Genomic DNA, 16,039 nt, shown 5'->3' on the forward strand with positions numbered 1-16,039 from the left:
TTTTAAATTTTTTGTTGTACAACATTTCCATATCATTTTCAAACAACAAAATTCCATTTGAAGGTTTATTGATTTATAAAAAGAATTCCCATTTGCAGAGGAACTCAAATTAGCTCTCACTACCGAATGTAAGAACTGGATGGCGTTCTACGGCAAGCAATGTAACGTCAAGTATCGAGCCAAGATGGAGGAAATTTTTGCCTTCATCGATGACGTCACAAAGAGAATAAGCCGCCCCGTGAAAGATCTCGATGATATTCGAATCGTGATGGGAAGCTTGCGTGAGATTCGTGAAAGGCAGATCGACATTGACATGATGATCACCCCGATTGAGGTAATCGCTAACAACTAAATTTCGATATTTTTTTTTTATTTTTTTTATTTTTGGTTAATCGCATACCGATTTTTTTAAACTCGTCTTGCACGGTACGTGTTAAACCGCATTCGTTTACGCCGCAATTTTTTGCTTTAGTCAAATACACAATTGAATGTTCTTGCGTTTCTGAACTAATTTGTCTTCTGCAACTGATTACTCTAATTCTGGCGTTTAAATTACTAGTTGATATTTTGCTTTTTCGAAAAGTTTTTTTTTTTTGGGTGCGGGAAAAGTTGCTTTTTATACAATTTTTGAGTCCGCTGTTATTGCAAACTCCTTCTGATTTTTTTTCTATGTCATGTCTCATTTTTGGAAGTATAATGTCATAACAGACTACCTGAATCAACCTATGTAACAGGGTGATGACCGACGGCGTATAATTTTGAAGTTATCATATAATTAATTAAAAATATAAGTGGACAGACAACCTTCACTGATGATGGCAACAGCGATTGTTGAAACGTCTGCACCACGATGTATTCTAAATACACATGTTGTTCATATATCATATATTTATTGTCCAAGGGTTTGTTTAACGTTTTTTTCGCCATATTTCTTCCTAGACGTGCTACTCGATTCACAACAAGTTCGATCTCGCTGTAGCGAAAGAAGAGTCGGAGAGGGTCGATACGCTTCGCTACACATGGGAGAAGGTGCTGAGTCAGGCTACAGAGTATCAACATCAGCTTGGTGAAATCCAACCAAGTTTCAGAGGAGGCCTCATCAGCAACATTGCCACATTCCAAGTCGACTGCAGAACATTCTTCGGTGATTATGAAGAGGTAAATTCACCAAACGGATATCCAAAACTGTCATCTTCAACGAACTATTTCATTTAAAAATGTACTAGTATAAAAATAATAACGAAAATGAGGAATGAAGGGGACACATAATGTTTTCGTCCGTTCATTTTTTTTGTCTGTCTGTTACGTAAAAAAGATTGGGTTAATGCTCTCTCCTTTTGGAATCTAAATACATTCACACCATACTAATATCGTTACGAATTTGCACATACAGTTATATGGGGGTCGTTTTTACATGCAAAACCCATTATGTTAGTTTTTTTAATAAGAAACGCTTTACGATTTTGCGAATGGTGTGAATAGTAAATCGGTAAATAGGATATAGAATACATAAACTGGCAATATATAGGAAAGCCACATTTCTCTATGCGTCATCACGTAAACAATGGCGTTTTATTACAGCTTATTTCAAATTTGAATGTTGCATTTCTGCATTATTTGGGTCAACATCCCTGTTTAAAATAGCTTTTAGTCTTATACGGTGAAATGTAAGTTTCACGCATTTTTACTTTTACATTTCCTTGGCAGGATGGACCAATGGCTGCAGGCGTTCCACCACAGGAAGCAAGCGATCGTCTTATCATTTTCCAGAATCGCTTCGACACTATCTGGCGCAAGTACATCACTTATTCAGGTGAATTTCACAGTTAAACTTTCCAAGTCGCTTTGCGTACCCATTGAGGGGTTTGTACAGTGTTAGCGTACACCATCTATATACAACTAATTTATCAGCGTTTTAGAAGAATAGAAAAATATTTGTCCAGGAAAAAGGCTTCATTACAGCAGCTATGATCTGTACGGAAATCATTGCTTTGTCAAAAACGCGTCACATGCGAGTAGATAGTTTAGAAAACTTCTGACCTAAGCCATACGTGTGGCACCTTTGTTCACGTGTGTATCAGATTGTGTTTTTCAATCTTGGCTAAGGACAAGATGCTCTTTTTATTGGTTTATAAATAATGTATGTATATGTGCAAACAAACTAATCTATCTCAATTTAAAGAACGTTGCTAATTGATGAAAACAGGGTATAGTATTCTCATTTTGTGATTTATTTTACTGTCGATCTTTGTGGGCTGGATCTGTAACCGTTATGGGTTACCCATGCATATCGTCAGCCAAGCGGTGCCAGACAAAATCTGTTGGTGCTACTCAACTCTGCTACTAAGAAATGACATGCCTATCAATTCAAGTGTTATGTTTTTAGGCGGCGAGGAGCTATTTGGTCTGCCGGTCACCCCATATCCTGAACTACACGAAATTCGCCGTCAACTGAACCTGCTGCAGAAACTGTACGGACTTTACAACAACGTGATTGAGACAGTGAACGGCTACTACGACATTTCTTGGTCTGAGATTAACATTGATAAAATCAACGACGAACTAAGCGAGTTTCAGAACAGGTATATTGGCCGAAATTGTTGTGGTATAATATAACATATTGTTTTACACAAGGAAGTCATTGTTTGTATTCAAGACTTACTGTAACGTAGTGGCTTGTACTTATAACTAAGGTACTAGCAATGTTTTGTAATAGGGGTACCACGCCGCCTTTAATTGAATGCTATTTCGTAATTTAGGGATATCGCAAGCTTTCCATGTCGATTCCTGCTGTGTGCAAACGTATACCAAACGGTACCAAAAACATACTAGGTTTTCCGGCCCATAAGTATATTTTTGAATTGATAAAAAACAGTACAAAACGTGCTCAACGATGTATCCCATGTCGAGTACTCGAGTCATCATTAAAAATTGTTTTATTATTATTATTTAGATGCAGAAAGCTTCCGAAGGCGTTGCGAGAGTGGCAAGCCTTCCTTGACCTGAAAAAGACAATCGACGATTTCAGCGAGACTTGTCCATTGCTTGAACTCATGTCTAATAAAGCAATGAAGGAAAGACATTGGGACAGAATCGCCAACGTAAGTTTAACATCAATGTAAAACCACCAATACTCCATCAATGTGTTTTTATACAACGAGGAACTTATCATTTCACTGTGTTGAAATTGTGCCATATCACATTTTGACAGAAGCCTCTATTTATGTGTCCATGCAAAAGAAATTTTGGATTTTTGTTGCCGGTTTTATATTTCTTCAATTTGAACACGCAAAAAAGCTTTATTTTTAGCAGTTAGGCAAGCTTACTTGACCAAAATGTGCAGAAAAGCGACTTATTACTAGATGGAAATTCATATTCAACGTTTGCCTAGTTTCGGAAAACAAACAATCGCCTCATTGCAATTAATTGTTTTAATTCAACTTATGTTTTCTTTAGGTTACCAAGCACGAATTTGACGTGGAAAACGAATCATTCACTCTTCGGGGTATCATGGAAGCTCCGTTGCTCACTTACAAAGAAGACATTGAAGATATTTGCATCGCTGCTGTCAAGGAACGAGATATTGAAGCCAAACTCAAACAGGTACCACATTATTGTAAGAAAATCAATTCTACAATGCTACAACGAATAGTGGATGGCACAATTGGTTGGGATTAGAATCTAATCAGCAGTGTTACGTTAGGTTTGACAGGAAAATAAACCCTGTCGGATAGTTTTAAGCGCCGGAAAGAAGAGCACATATCAATTTTAGACAGGTGTACAGCGTCACTTTCTTTAGATTCTTTGTAAAAAAAATAAAAAAAAATAAAAAATATTTTACAATCGCAAAATTACTAAACCCCAGAAAAAAAGTCGAAACTGTATGAAAGGACACAGTCAGTGGCTTTTAACTAAATGTGCTGCAGTCACATCGCCACTATAAAGCATAACATGACTAAGTATTATTCAAACAGAACGTTGTTAACTGACCACACGAGAAAAACGTCAGCGAAACGTGCCCTCGATACCGACTTTTTTAGGATTTTTTGAATTTTTGATTTTTGATGAAACCATACATCATTTTAACCGTTGCCGCTTTTTTGCATCGTAATCAGTGTTGTTGTAATGAGTGTTGTCAATAGCAAATTATATAGCATCAGACAAAAAATACTCTATTGCAACACTTGTCTAATATTTAGGTGATTGCTGAATGGGATAGCCATGAGTTTGTATTTGCCTCATTCAAAAACAGAGGCGAACTCTTATTACGTGGAGATCACACCGGAGAAATTGTAATGGCAATCGAAGACAGCCTGATGATCCTTAGCTCTTTGTTGAGCAACAGGTAATCTATTATGTTTTGTTGTTTTTGTTTTGAAAGTTGTACCTTTTTACTTTATAATCTTGATTTCAAGATGTACTAACTTAGTACAGAAGTAGTTCTGAACCGAGAATGCAGAATAAATTTGACTTATGTAACTATAGTTACATATATTCCGTAATACAACTGAAACTTACAGCGTAAAATCGTAAATACTATGATAATTGCTGAAAAATTCGATTTGCTTGACAAAATAGCACAAGTTCTTTTTTTTATAATCCAGGCTTCTTTTTCGCTTATCTTTTTAACGTTTGACGAATTAATTGCTTCAATACAACAAAAAAATTAAGTTGTGTTTTGCGGCAACATTCCTAATCATTTTATATTCAAAAGATTTAACCTTGTTTTAAGCTTACGAGATATCTGTTTTCAAAGATGAAGTGTCTTCTAATTGTTTAGTTAAACGAAATCAAATGCTGAATGTGTAGTCAACCTTGTGCATTTCAGATACAACGCACCTTTCCGACCCCGCATTCAAAAGTGGGTTCAGAATCTGACCAACACCACAGAGATCATTGAAAACTGGATGACGGTGCAAAATCTGTGGGTTTATCTTGAAGCCGTGTTTGTTGGTGGTGACATTGCCAAACAACTTCCGAAGGTAAAGCATCTCAAGTAACTCACAGTTTATCCGCCCTATCACATTTACTAGATAACAAGTGTATGTATATTTCTTTGACAAGTAACTTGTCTTGCTAGTCTACTAGTGTAGATAAGCTTTCAACGAACTTGACATCTGTGAATATATAAAAGAAAACACAGAAAACCTTATCGAAGTTAAAAGTAATACCTGTCGTCGCGCACAATTGTCCATCTTTAAGATTTGGAAAATCTACTAAAATCCCTCAAGTCAGCCGCACATTTAGCTAAATTTCGATAGGTTTCGCAAAGAGCACAAATACATGTTGCAACATGTATGTCTCATAAAATTCTTATGTTTAGGGCTATCAGGGTTCGGGTAAGGTGTTTTTATTAAAAATTTTATATACATGAATTTTTCAACATCTTACTGCCAATCTTACCCTCTTCAGCTGCGAAATTAATAATTTTAGGTCTGTCGTGAGGCATAGTGTAAGTAGTCTACCTTAAGATTTAACCAAGTCCCTAATAGCTACAATCCGCATTTCGGTCACCTTAACTTAGCCCAACATTAATAACTGGGCATTAATATAACTTGTCTGCTTTTCAGGAAGCCAAGCGGTTTTCGGGGATCGACAAGTCATGGGTTCGAATTATGACTCGGGCACACGAGACACCCAAGGTTGTACAGTGTTGTGTCGGGGACGAAACTCTGCAGCAGTTGTTGCCACATTTGCTGGAGCAACTTGAACTCTGTCAGAAATCTCTCACAGGGTAAATTTTTTTTTTAATTTCTGGTTTCTTTTTTTATATGGTTTACTTTTGGTAAAAGAAAAAGTATGTGGATTAGTTATAGCACGTAGTAAATTATTTTTTATTTTAATATAGGTTAAATTAGTCTTTTTAAAGTTAAATAGCAGATTCATGTATAGCCTACTGTTCCAAGGCAGCTTTCTATTAAAACACCTACTTACTTAGTATGTGCATAACAAATTTGTAATTTTCAGGTATTCCCTTTTTTAAAGCACGTTTGAAACTATGTATGTACACTAAACTGTACCACTTGGTATTTTTTGTTGAAGCAAGGTGAAATTTTTTAGCTGTAAATTTAACATTTTTGTTTAGATACCTGGAGAAGAAGCGTCTACTCTTTCCTCGCTTTTTCTTCGTCTCTGACCCCGCACTGCTTGAGATTCTCGGTCAAGCAAGTGACTCTCACACAATTCAAGCTCACTTGCTGAACGTCTTTGACAACATTAAGACTGTTCGATTTCACGACAAGGTATTTATTTGATGTCACTAGCCATGTGATTTCGTTCTGACCTGTCAAACGAGTAAAGACGGCAGCGTTAAAGTTGGCTGTTTTTACTACATTCTTCTGTTGTGTCCGCTTTTGTTCATTTTTACTTAGTATTCCGGGATCCGATATACAGGTGTACAACAGCAAAAACTGTTCACTAACAAGCCAGATCAATATTCCTTATTCAAATAGAATTCAATAACCGAACCTTGAGTTGAGTAGAGTCGTTTACTCGCGAGTCTGAGTTTTGAAGACTTTACCTATTTGCGTATTAGAACAATGTCGGCTAACTTGTAGGTTACTGCTTTTTTGTGTTATATGCGCCAAGCAGGTGTCTGGGCTAGTTTTATTTACCTGAGAATATAGGCTATTAAAACGCTCTAATGTTTTTCACAAGCGTATTGGCCTTATTTTTTGGCGAGAATGTTACAACCGTAAACTGATACCAAAGTGGCTAGTTAAAACACACTCTCTTGTTTTTCGCAAAAACATGACCATGACTAACTTTATAGCCTAATTGAGTAAAACATTGCCTCAAGAACTTCTGAAACATGTATGTCTTTTTAAATTTATTAATGAGCATTCTACCTTAAAACCAGTAACATTTTGTCGTTTCACAAAGATCTACGATCGAATTTTGGCGATTTCGTCAAAAGAAGGTGAAACGATTGACCTTGTGCAACCGGTGCTCGCTGAAGGAAACGTGGAGATTTGGTTACAACACCTTCTTGACAAAGCTCGTCTGTCAGTGCACGGAATCATACGCACTGCGTACATGGCTATTCAGGACCCTAGCTTCAATCTCATCGATTTTTTGAATACTTTTCCTGCTCAGGTATAGTACAATTAGTAAAGTTTTTTAAAACGTACAAATGCCTACTGAAAGGTTAAGCGGGTAGTTATGCCACAACACTATTTATTTTAAAACTATTGTAAAGCTTATTAAAATTACATTGAAAAATAGGAAAACTTAAAATGTTGTTTTGAGAAATTTGGTCATTTATGAAAGACTAAAAAAGTTCTAGAAGCACTGCTCGACAATTAGGAAATACTGAAAGAAGTTTTCGAATAACTGCTTGACAATTAGGAAATACTAAAAAGTTTTTGAAACACTGCTTGGTAATTGGGGAACAGTAAAAAGTTTTTGAAACACTGCTTGGTAATTGGGGAATACTAACAAGTTTTTGAAACACTGCTTGGTGATTGGGGAATACTAAAAAGTTTCATAAACAATGCTCTACAATTAACAAACAGTCAAATAGTTACGGAAACACTGTTTACCCACTGTGGAAAGTCTAGAATAGTTTCAGAAACACTACTTGACAATTAAAAAATACTAAAAAGTTTTTGAAACACTGCTTGGTAATTGGGGAATACTAAAAAGTTTCATAAACAATGCTCTACAATTAACAAACAATAAAATAGTTACGAAAACACTGTTTGCCCACTGTGGAAACTCTAAAATAGTTTCAGAAACACTACTTGACAATTAAAAAATACTAAAAAGTTTTTGAAACACTGCTTGACAATTAAAAAATACTAAAAAGTTTTTGAAACACTGCTTGGTAATTTGGGAATACTAAAAGATTTTGTAAACATTGCTCTACAATTAAGGAAACAGTAAAATAGTTACAGAAACACTGCTCGATCACTGTGGAAACACTAAAATAGTTTTAGAAACATTGCTTGGCAATTAAAAAACAATGAAAAAGTTGCACTGCTCGATCCCATTTTAATTCCCACGTTTTTTAAGGTTGGTGTTTTGGGTCTTCAATTGCTGTGGACTCGAGAATCTACTGAGGCTTTGTCGAACGCAAAGTATGATCGCAAAATCATGCAATCCACCAATCAAACTTTTCTGAACCAACTCAACACGCTTATTGGCATGACAACCAAAAACTTGAGCCCGGTGGAAAGAACGAAGTACGAAACTTTGATCACGATTCATGTTCATCAACGTGATATTTTCGACGATTTGGTATGTATTCTTTGTTTTCTGAACCATCGCCAGTTTTTGGTTGCGTAAAGGGCGATTGGTTTAGCAAATTACTTTTTCCATATAAAAGCTACCATACTAAACGAATACGAAAGCTAACTAAGCGTTTTTTCTCATATTTATTGTCATGATCATAATTAGGCCCAAAACAAGTTCACGAAAAATATTTTACTTTTCTTGGTCTTACTATAATAGTCCAGGATAGTAATACAAAAATTTACCCTTTGTGAGTTCTAAGTTTAAGATATTTACGAAGAAATAACGGTACCTGTTTTTTTGTATTGTTTGCTTAAAAGGCTGAAAAGACCCACAAAATCTGTTTAAAACAGTTTGATAATCAGGATTAATTCAAACTAGTGAGTTTTATTTACGTCACGGCCGCCAGTACATCTTATTCAAAGATTCATGTTCACGGCCGCACAAACTCGTCTCTTCGGCCGCATGTAGCCTTACGGCCGAAGTCCAATCGTTCTCTGAATGTGACCCCAGTTAGATAAAGCGCATAATTTTTTTTAACTTAACCTTTGTAGGTAAAACTTCACATCAAAAGTCCGACTGATTTCGAATGGCAGAAACAATGTCGATTTTACTTCGACGAGGACCGCGACAAAACCATCACCTCAATCACCGACGTCGACTTTATTTACCAGAACGAGTTTCTCGGTTGCACAGAGAGACTTGTAATCACTCCATTGACGGACAGGTAAAAATATATAAATTTTCTGTTGCTAGCTACACAATTGAGTGTTTTCGGTCAAACTTTTGTGTGTTTTATGTTGTTTGGGAATACAGTTTACAATTTTAGTTTCACACTTAGTTCACAAATAAAGCAGCACAGTTTTAAATTGCTATCAAACGTTTTTTTTAATTTAAATGTTGCGTTCGAACATTTTTATCGCTCCCAACTTCGTACGCATGCGTTTATTGTTATCAATACATTTAGTTGTGTGAACTGTTGTTTACTAGACGAGTTGAGTTTATTTCGTTTGGATAACGAATTTGCGCTGTAACGTATTATTGTATTGTTGTTGTTTTTTATAGGATCATAAAATTCCTGTTTTTTATCTGTAATCTGTGGTCATAAGTGTACATTTTTATGAGCATACTTCACCATTTCCTCTCTAAAACAGATTATCAGTATGTGGTAAGATTTAAACACACAACCGCAATACTTTCGCGTTTTACCTCTAGTCTCCTAACTATTAACATAACATTTTTAACGTTTACAATCCTTGGTTTTGCTTTAGATGCTATATCACATTGGCTCAAGCCCTGGGCATGAGCATGGGTGGAGCACCCGCTGGACCAGCAGGAACAGGAAAAACTGAAACGACCAAAGATATGGGAAAAGCTCTCGGCAAATACGTGGTTGTGTTTAATTGCTCCGACCAAATGGATTTCAGAGGTTTAGGAAGAATTTTTAAAGGTTAGCATTGAGATCATTTCTGTAGACTAAAATTTAGATGGTGCAAGCTAGGGATGTGCCAAAACTGCAAATGCTCTGTTTGGTCGAGCACCGAGCATCTCACTTTAATGCTCGGTGCTCGGCCTAGCACGCTCGGTGCATTATGACGTCACAAAAAATCCCCTTTCTACGTTTTAGCTCTACAAGGCCTCTTACGTCACCGGCGGTGTTTTATTAAGCTGTACATGCCCATAAAGTACGCGTTTTCCACCATCTAGTCCATTTGAAAAATCATTCGTTTTTGTTTAAGACACCCTTTAGAACACTAGTTACATATGTTAGCAGTGCATGAATATGCAAATTTAACGCTCGGGTCAGTTTGTGCAACTGCTCGGCCGAGCACCGAGCATTAAAAACAGCGATGCTCGGTACCGAGTACTCGGGTTCTGGCTCGGCTCGGCGCATCCCTAGTGCAAGCATGAAACCGCATTTTGTCATTCAGAACAGTTTGCTTCTTTTAATGTAAATTTTAGCACCTAACCTATTCATGTGAGTGACAAACAATATGTTTTAACTAAAATAAATACTTAACTGACATTTAGTAACTAAGTATAGTTTTTTTGCAATAAATAAGTTTTTGTCAAAACTCTTTGGTTTTAGGTTTGGCTCAATCCGGATCATGGGGCTGCTTCGACGAGTTTAATCGAATCGAACTTCCTGTTTTGTCCGTGGCGGCACAGCAGATCGCGGTGGTGCTTCAGTGCAAGAAAGAGAGAAAGAAGAAGTTCATATTCACAGACGGAGACGAGGTAAAGTAAACAAATATTTTGCCCGATTGCTAAATCCCAGTAAATCTTAAAATCAGCGTCAGTTTAAAAAAATTAGTTGCAACCTAATTGGCTTTAAAAGGTTGGATTTTTAATGAACATGTACAAGTTTGCTAAAAATCTGATATTTGAAAAATACCATAAATGGCCGTGTTATTGGACATTTTTTGCAGGTAAATATGAACCCAGAGTTTGGAATCTTTCTGACAATGAACCCAGGATACGCCGGAAGGCAAGAACTTCCTGAGAATTTAAAGATTCATTTCCGCAACGTTGCAATGATGGTCCCTGATCGTCAAATCATCATCAGGTTGGTAATTTCATAAAATTGTGTTTTCCCCAAAAGATGGACCGCGTTGATCCAGGTATCATAACCAATATTGGTACTGTTATGTAAGTCCAATTAAAGTGCTCGAATTATCAAACCAGAGTTGCAAGTCGGGCCAGGCTTTTCGAGTCAGGTTAGGGTTCGGTGTCGAGTTTAGATAAAATCGTACCTAAATTTACACTCAGCCTCGTTCGTCCCTCAATTGTACCAACCTTCGGGCCTATATGGTGCTTTGTTTTAAATGAAGTTGGGTTCGGGTTTGGTAGCGGTTAAGAATCTTGTTTCAGGCCAGCTTACAGTTACAACTCAACCTATACTTCCTGCACTGTCATTTGTTCAACTATAATTAAAACACAGCCATTGAAGGCGCTATCTGAATTTACTCTGTGTTGATGTGTAGGGTGAAGTTGGCAGCCGTCGGTTTCATCGACAATATCATCCTGGCGCGGAAATTCTACATTCTCTACACACTGTGTGAAGAACAACTGACAAAACAGGTAAATGAGATCGGCGCATTAGGCAGGGTAAAAATTTTGAACACACTTTTAACCATTTGTGGATTTTTATTGTAAAATTTGTGACACCAGTATAGATTACCTCCTAAGCAGACTTTTATAAACACGTTTCACCCTTTTCTGAAACGCCAGATAAAGGTGTGTACAAATATATGTGTAAATTCTTTATGGGAATAAAACTTAGATTCACTTTCTCAACTCCTGTTCAATATTTCACAAACTCCTATTATTATTCCTTTACTAACTATGACCTTTTTTATGTACAGGTCCATTACGACTTCGGATTGCGCAATATCTTGTCCGTACTTCGAACACTAGGTGCTGCCAAACGCGCCAATCCCAACGACACAGAAAACATGACAGTGATGCGAGTTCTCCGCGACATGAACTTGTCGAAACTCATTGATGAAGACGAACCACTTTTCCTCTCACTTATTGGGGATCTCTTTCCAGGCATGTTGAAAAGAATGGTTGAAATTTTTTACCAAAGTTTTTTGCTTGCTTGTAACCAAAGTCTATGACAAGTTGTCCAACCTATTGTTATACGATAAAGCCTCGTGGACGCAGTTTTGGGTCCAAAACAATACAGCGGGTATGGGTCAATACACATTTGTAACTGAAAAATTTTAATTAAAAAAATAAAATTTTAGTTTATAATAAAATTAGACACTTGTATGTATTTCCCTAAAGAAATGACGCCCATGGGGCCAATAGCTCTATGCGTATTTATTGGTTGGAAAATTGGTGTTTTACGAAAACTTTTCTTGTAACTTACATGTAACTTTTATACCTTGGCCTATACGTGTGTACTGTGCAGTACGTACTTAACAGTGTAGCTCTCCTGTGAACCTAAGTGCTATTTGTGACGTCATCGATGATCAATTGATGTTTTATTATATTCAACAAAATCGATTTTTGCCAAAATAAAAAAATGGATGTGTACATAGAAAAGAATTTCAGTACAAGTTTGGTTGGTTTTTACATATTTTTTATAAGCAATATGATTTAATACAAATTTATTGGCTTTTCTCTTTCTTGTGTTCGAAACCTTAAATTGTGTGCATTTGCAATAAAGTTTACTTTAACAGAAAACAAGAATGTTAATATCCAAACAATTCTTTCCTTTGCGCAGGGATCAGTCTTGACAAAGGTGGTTACCCTGAGCTGGAGGCAGCGATCAAGAAGAGAGTGGAAGAGGCGGGTCTTGTCCACCATCCTCCCTGGGTTCTCAAGGTCATCCAGCTTTTCGAGACACAAAGGGTAAGACACGGGATGATGGCGCTAGGCCCAAGTGGAGGAGGAAAGACTTGCTGCATTCACGTTCTCATGAAGGCTATGACAGGTTTGTGAAAAGAGATGATGTTTTTGTTTGAGTTTATCCCAGTGGTTTCTAACGTAAGTGAAATCTATATTCAAGTGAGAAATTTAAAAGAATCTACTTGTCCAATTAATCTACTTGTCCAATTCCCCTTTTTAGTTTTTGCTTGCAGCTAGTACGAAACGTTGAACATAAATTCATAACTGGGATCAGCCCTGAAGCGTTTATGCAGACCAGCGATCACGGCACACTCATATATAAATCATAGTACGTCAGGCTCATTGAAAGCGTTGTACCGAACCAGCGGGTCACCAAGCTTTCCCGCATAACCCATTTGATATAGTGCGAGTCCCGGAAAAACTCCTGTCGTGAGTTCTAATCCCACCGCAGGCTATATCATGTTAGTCTGTGCCTTGCCATATAGGCAGGGTTGCCGACATGAAACCAAAAATAAGACAACCGAAAAACAAAATTTGCATACGAAACAAAATAAAACGTTTTTGAACAAATCTTTGCATTTATATGAGCCATGACATATCACATGCAATATGTTGGCCAGAAACAATCTGTTCCAGCAACCCCTTGTGCATAGAAAATATTTTGTGCATCTCACAACAGCCGGGATTGTAGCAGGGATTTGACTAGTAATTGTTGAAAATAAGACAAAAGATGGACTCAAGTCAAAAATAAGGACATTTCTTATAAATAATGACAATAAACTTTTCTAAGACATAGACCTTCAAAATAAGGACAAATCTTAGAAATAAGGACGGTATAGCAACCTTGCATATATGAATGCTTGGTGACCGGCCGATTTTGGTACAACGCCTTTAATGGACCTGGTGTTTTATGGTTGGTACAAAAATATATTCAGACAACACATACATATGTTTATCCTAATATCCCAACCAATTTCGCGTCACAGTCAAGTTTGTTTTAAATGTATTTCTGAAAAACGAAACACTATCGGTATTAATTATCAGATGTTAAACACAGTTTCGCAAATTCCCCACAAGGTGAACCCCCTTAAAATATTTCCCAGACTGTGGAGAGCCGCATCGCGAAATGAGAATGAACCCGAAGGCCATCACCGCTCCTCAGATGTTTGGTAGACTTGATGTGGCAACAAATGATTGGACAGACGGGATCTTTAGCACCCTCTGGCGGCGTACTCTACGATCTAAGAAGGGCGAACATGTATGGCTGGTCTTAGATGGTCCTGTAGATACGATTTGGATCGAAAACCTAAACAGGTAAATAGATATGACAACAAAACTTTGTCAACCAAAGTTTTAGGGGGAAAGCCCGAAATCTGGACAAAAATAAAGCCAGGATTGCGCCCGAAGATTAGATTTACTAAGGTGATGCGAGACAAATGAAGCTTTGGTCTCTTGGGCCAGTTTTCCCTATCTCTCTCTTTCAATAGAAATTCATTACATGTTTGCATTGCGCAGTTATAGGTAATAGTTAAAGTGTAGTTTTCTTGCTATGACTTTTTTACCCAGCATCATAACTCACACGGCTATGTGAAATCGTATTATGAAATGTATGCAACTTTTCAAGCAACTTTTGTTAAATATTACAACGTAGGGTGAATGATTTTACTAAGTTCGTCTTAAAAAATATTCAGTGTGTTGGACGACAATAAGACATTGACTCTGGCGAATGGAGACCGAATCCCGATGGCACCCAATTGCAAAATCATTTTCGAACCCCACAACATCGACAACGCATCACCAGCCACAGTGTCGAGGAACGGAATGGTTTTCATGAGTTCGTCTGTACTCGATTGGAGTCCTATACTCGGCGCCTGGCTGAAAACTAGGACACCTTCAGAGTCGGCGGTAAGTGTGAAGTATTTTTTTAAAATCTCATTCGAAAGCGTTAGAGAGTTATTTTCTATCAGGTGGCTTGAACAACCAATTTACTAAGTTACGAGTTAAAAACATATTCACTTTCTGAAAATGTAGAATGCATTTATCTCTAATCCCTAAATACGTGCAAATACAGACAAATGGGGGTAAAATTTGGGAATAACCATTTTTCCAATCTTTTGTATGCAATTAACTGAAATATTAAAATTTACCTCCCTATGCAGTTAAACAGATTATTCAAGTAATATTCGTTAACAAAGTATAGTAGAGTATAGTAAAACGACATTTTTGTACTAAAAATAGAAATATTGTCATTTTAACAATCAGCGTAAAATACCAAGAAGCTAAAAAAGTTGCTCCTTGTATTTCTTCGTCGCTACCTTTAACTTGTATTACCTTTCGAACAGATTATTCTTGACTTGTACGAGACTAGCTTTTCGGCGATCTATCGATTTGCGACTCAAAACCTCGTCTTCAAAATGGACGTCTTGGAAGCTTTCATCATACGTCAGTGCATCGGTAAGCTGTCTAACATTTATGGGACTGCAAATTGTAATCACTTTGCTAACGCGACATGGTCGTTTAAAACGTTATCATTCCAAAAAGCTAATCGCATTACCAATTTGGCAAGCTTTTTTATGCAATTAACCGGAATATGTAATTAAGCTGACGATTTCTTCCAGGCCACAGTTTCACGAATCCTATGCAATTAACCAGATTTTGTTTCTAGCATATAATAAGAAATTGACTAAACTGATCGGAGCATTCAATAACGTTTATCGTTTTTTTATATACCCAATCAAAAAAACAGATAACAAAAAAACAAACAAAAAAACTGCTCAAGACAAAATCTGCTCAATATTGTGTGACAATGAGCAAGACCTTTAAAGTCCAATTTACGGTACTGAGATTATCAAACGCTTCTTCAATGTATTTGATCAGTTACACCTTTAAAGCAGAGTTCTAAGAACGCTCGAATTTCAAAGTCCGAACCTGAAAGTAGATTACCCAAAACCGACTAAGACAAAAACAGACGTCAAAATAATGGAATTGCGGCACAAGTTAAGCCGAGTGTAATTGCAGGCTTTAATATAGCCTTTTTTCATTTCAACTTCTACTCATACCCGACACAAAACGCCCGGCCCGACCTAACACATTTGTCGTTCAACTGTAGTGATGTTAAACAAAATACTAGTTGTTTTTCAAGAACTTGCAAATTTGCTGACGTTTCGCCCACCAGACCGGTAGGGCTTCTTCGGAGCAATGAGGAGATATTTGCGAGCACTCGAAGTGAAAACGCAAATTACATTGTAGCATTCTAAACAAAATTTGACGTGTACCGTGAAATGAAATACATGTCTTTAGTGTTGATGGACGGCCTGATCACACAAGATAAGCGAGACGCAAATAGAGATCACTTGAACAAGATGTTTGTGTTTGTCATGATGTGGAGCATTGGGGCGCTTTTGGAACTGGAAGACAGAAGGAAACTACAGGACTTTATGTCAGGTAAAAA

At 37.0% G+C, this 16,039-nt stretch overlaps 1 protein-coding gene across 1 annotated transcript in view; it reads left to right on the forward strand.

Moving 5' to 3' along the window:
- The window catches only part of LOC145232129 (dynein axonemal heavy chain 5-like), a 57,612-nt gene that overhangs the window by 14,579 nt on the left and 26,994 nt on the right, over positions 1 to 16,039 (forward strand). The window contains exons 24-46 of the mRNA XM_080096640.1: positions 99 to 334; positions 940 to 1,158; positions 1,708 to 1,813; positions 2,387 to 2,582; positions 2,954 to 3,101; positions 3,457 to 3,603; positions 4,200 to 4,345; positions 4,829 to 4,982; positions 5,571 to 5,734; positions 6,086 to 6,242; positions 6,883 to 7,095; positions 8,014 to 8,238; positions 8,787 to 8,959; positions 9,504 to 9,682; positions 10,322 to 10,470; positions 10,662 to 10,798; positions 11,217 to 11,313; positions 11,598 to 11,784; positions 12,464 to 12,673; positions 13,692 to 13,902; positions 14,280 to 14,493; positions 14,931 to 15,042; positions 15,889 to 16,032. Coding sequence (XP_079952766.1) covers positions 99 to 334; positions 940 to 1,158; positions 1,708 to 1,813; positions 2,387 to 2,582; positions 2,954 to 3,101; positions 3,457 to 3,603; positions 4,200 to 4,345; positions 4,829 to 4,982; positions 5,571 to 5,734; positions 6,086 to 6,242; positions 6,883 to 7,095; positions 8,014 to 8,238; positions 8,787 to 8,959; positions 9,504 to 9,682; positions 10,322 to 10,470; positions 10,662 to 10,798; positions 11,217 to 11,313; positions 11,598 to 11,784; positions 12,464 to 12,673; positions 13,692 to 13,902; positions 14,280 to 14,493; positions 14,931 to 15,042; positions 15,889 to 16,032 — 3,924 coding nt within the window. The remainder of the gene's footprint in view (positions 1 to 98; positions 335 to 939; positions 1,159 to 1,707; positions 1,814 to 2,386; positions 2,583 to 2,953; positions 3,102 to 3,456; positions 3,604 to 4,199; positions 4,346 to 4,828; positions 4,983 to 5,570; positions 5,735 to 6,085; positions 6,243 to 6,882; positions 7,096 to 8,013; positions 8,239 to 8,786; positions 8,960 to 9,503; positions 9,683 to 10,321; positions 10,471 to 10,661; positions 10,799 to 11,216; positions 11,314 to 11,597; positions 11,785 to 12,463; positions 12,674 to 13,691; positions 13,903 to 14,279; positions 14,494 to 14,930; positions 15,043 to 15,888; positions 16,033 to 16,039) is intronic.

Source organism: Phallusia mammillata, chromosome 6 (assembly GCF_965637545.1).
Source record: "Phallusia mammillata chromosome 6, kaPhaMamm4.hap1.1, whole genome shotgun sequence".
Taxonomy (NCBI): Eukaryota; Metazoa; Chordata; class Ascidiacea; order Phlebobranchia; family Ascidiidae; genus Phallusia; species Phallusia mammillata.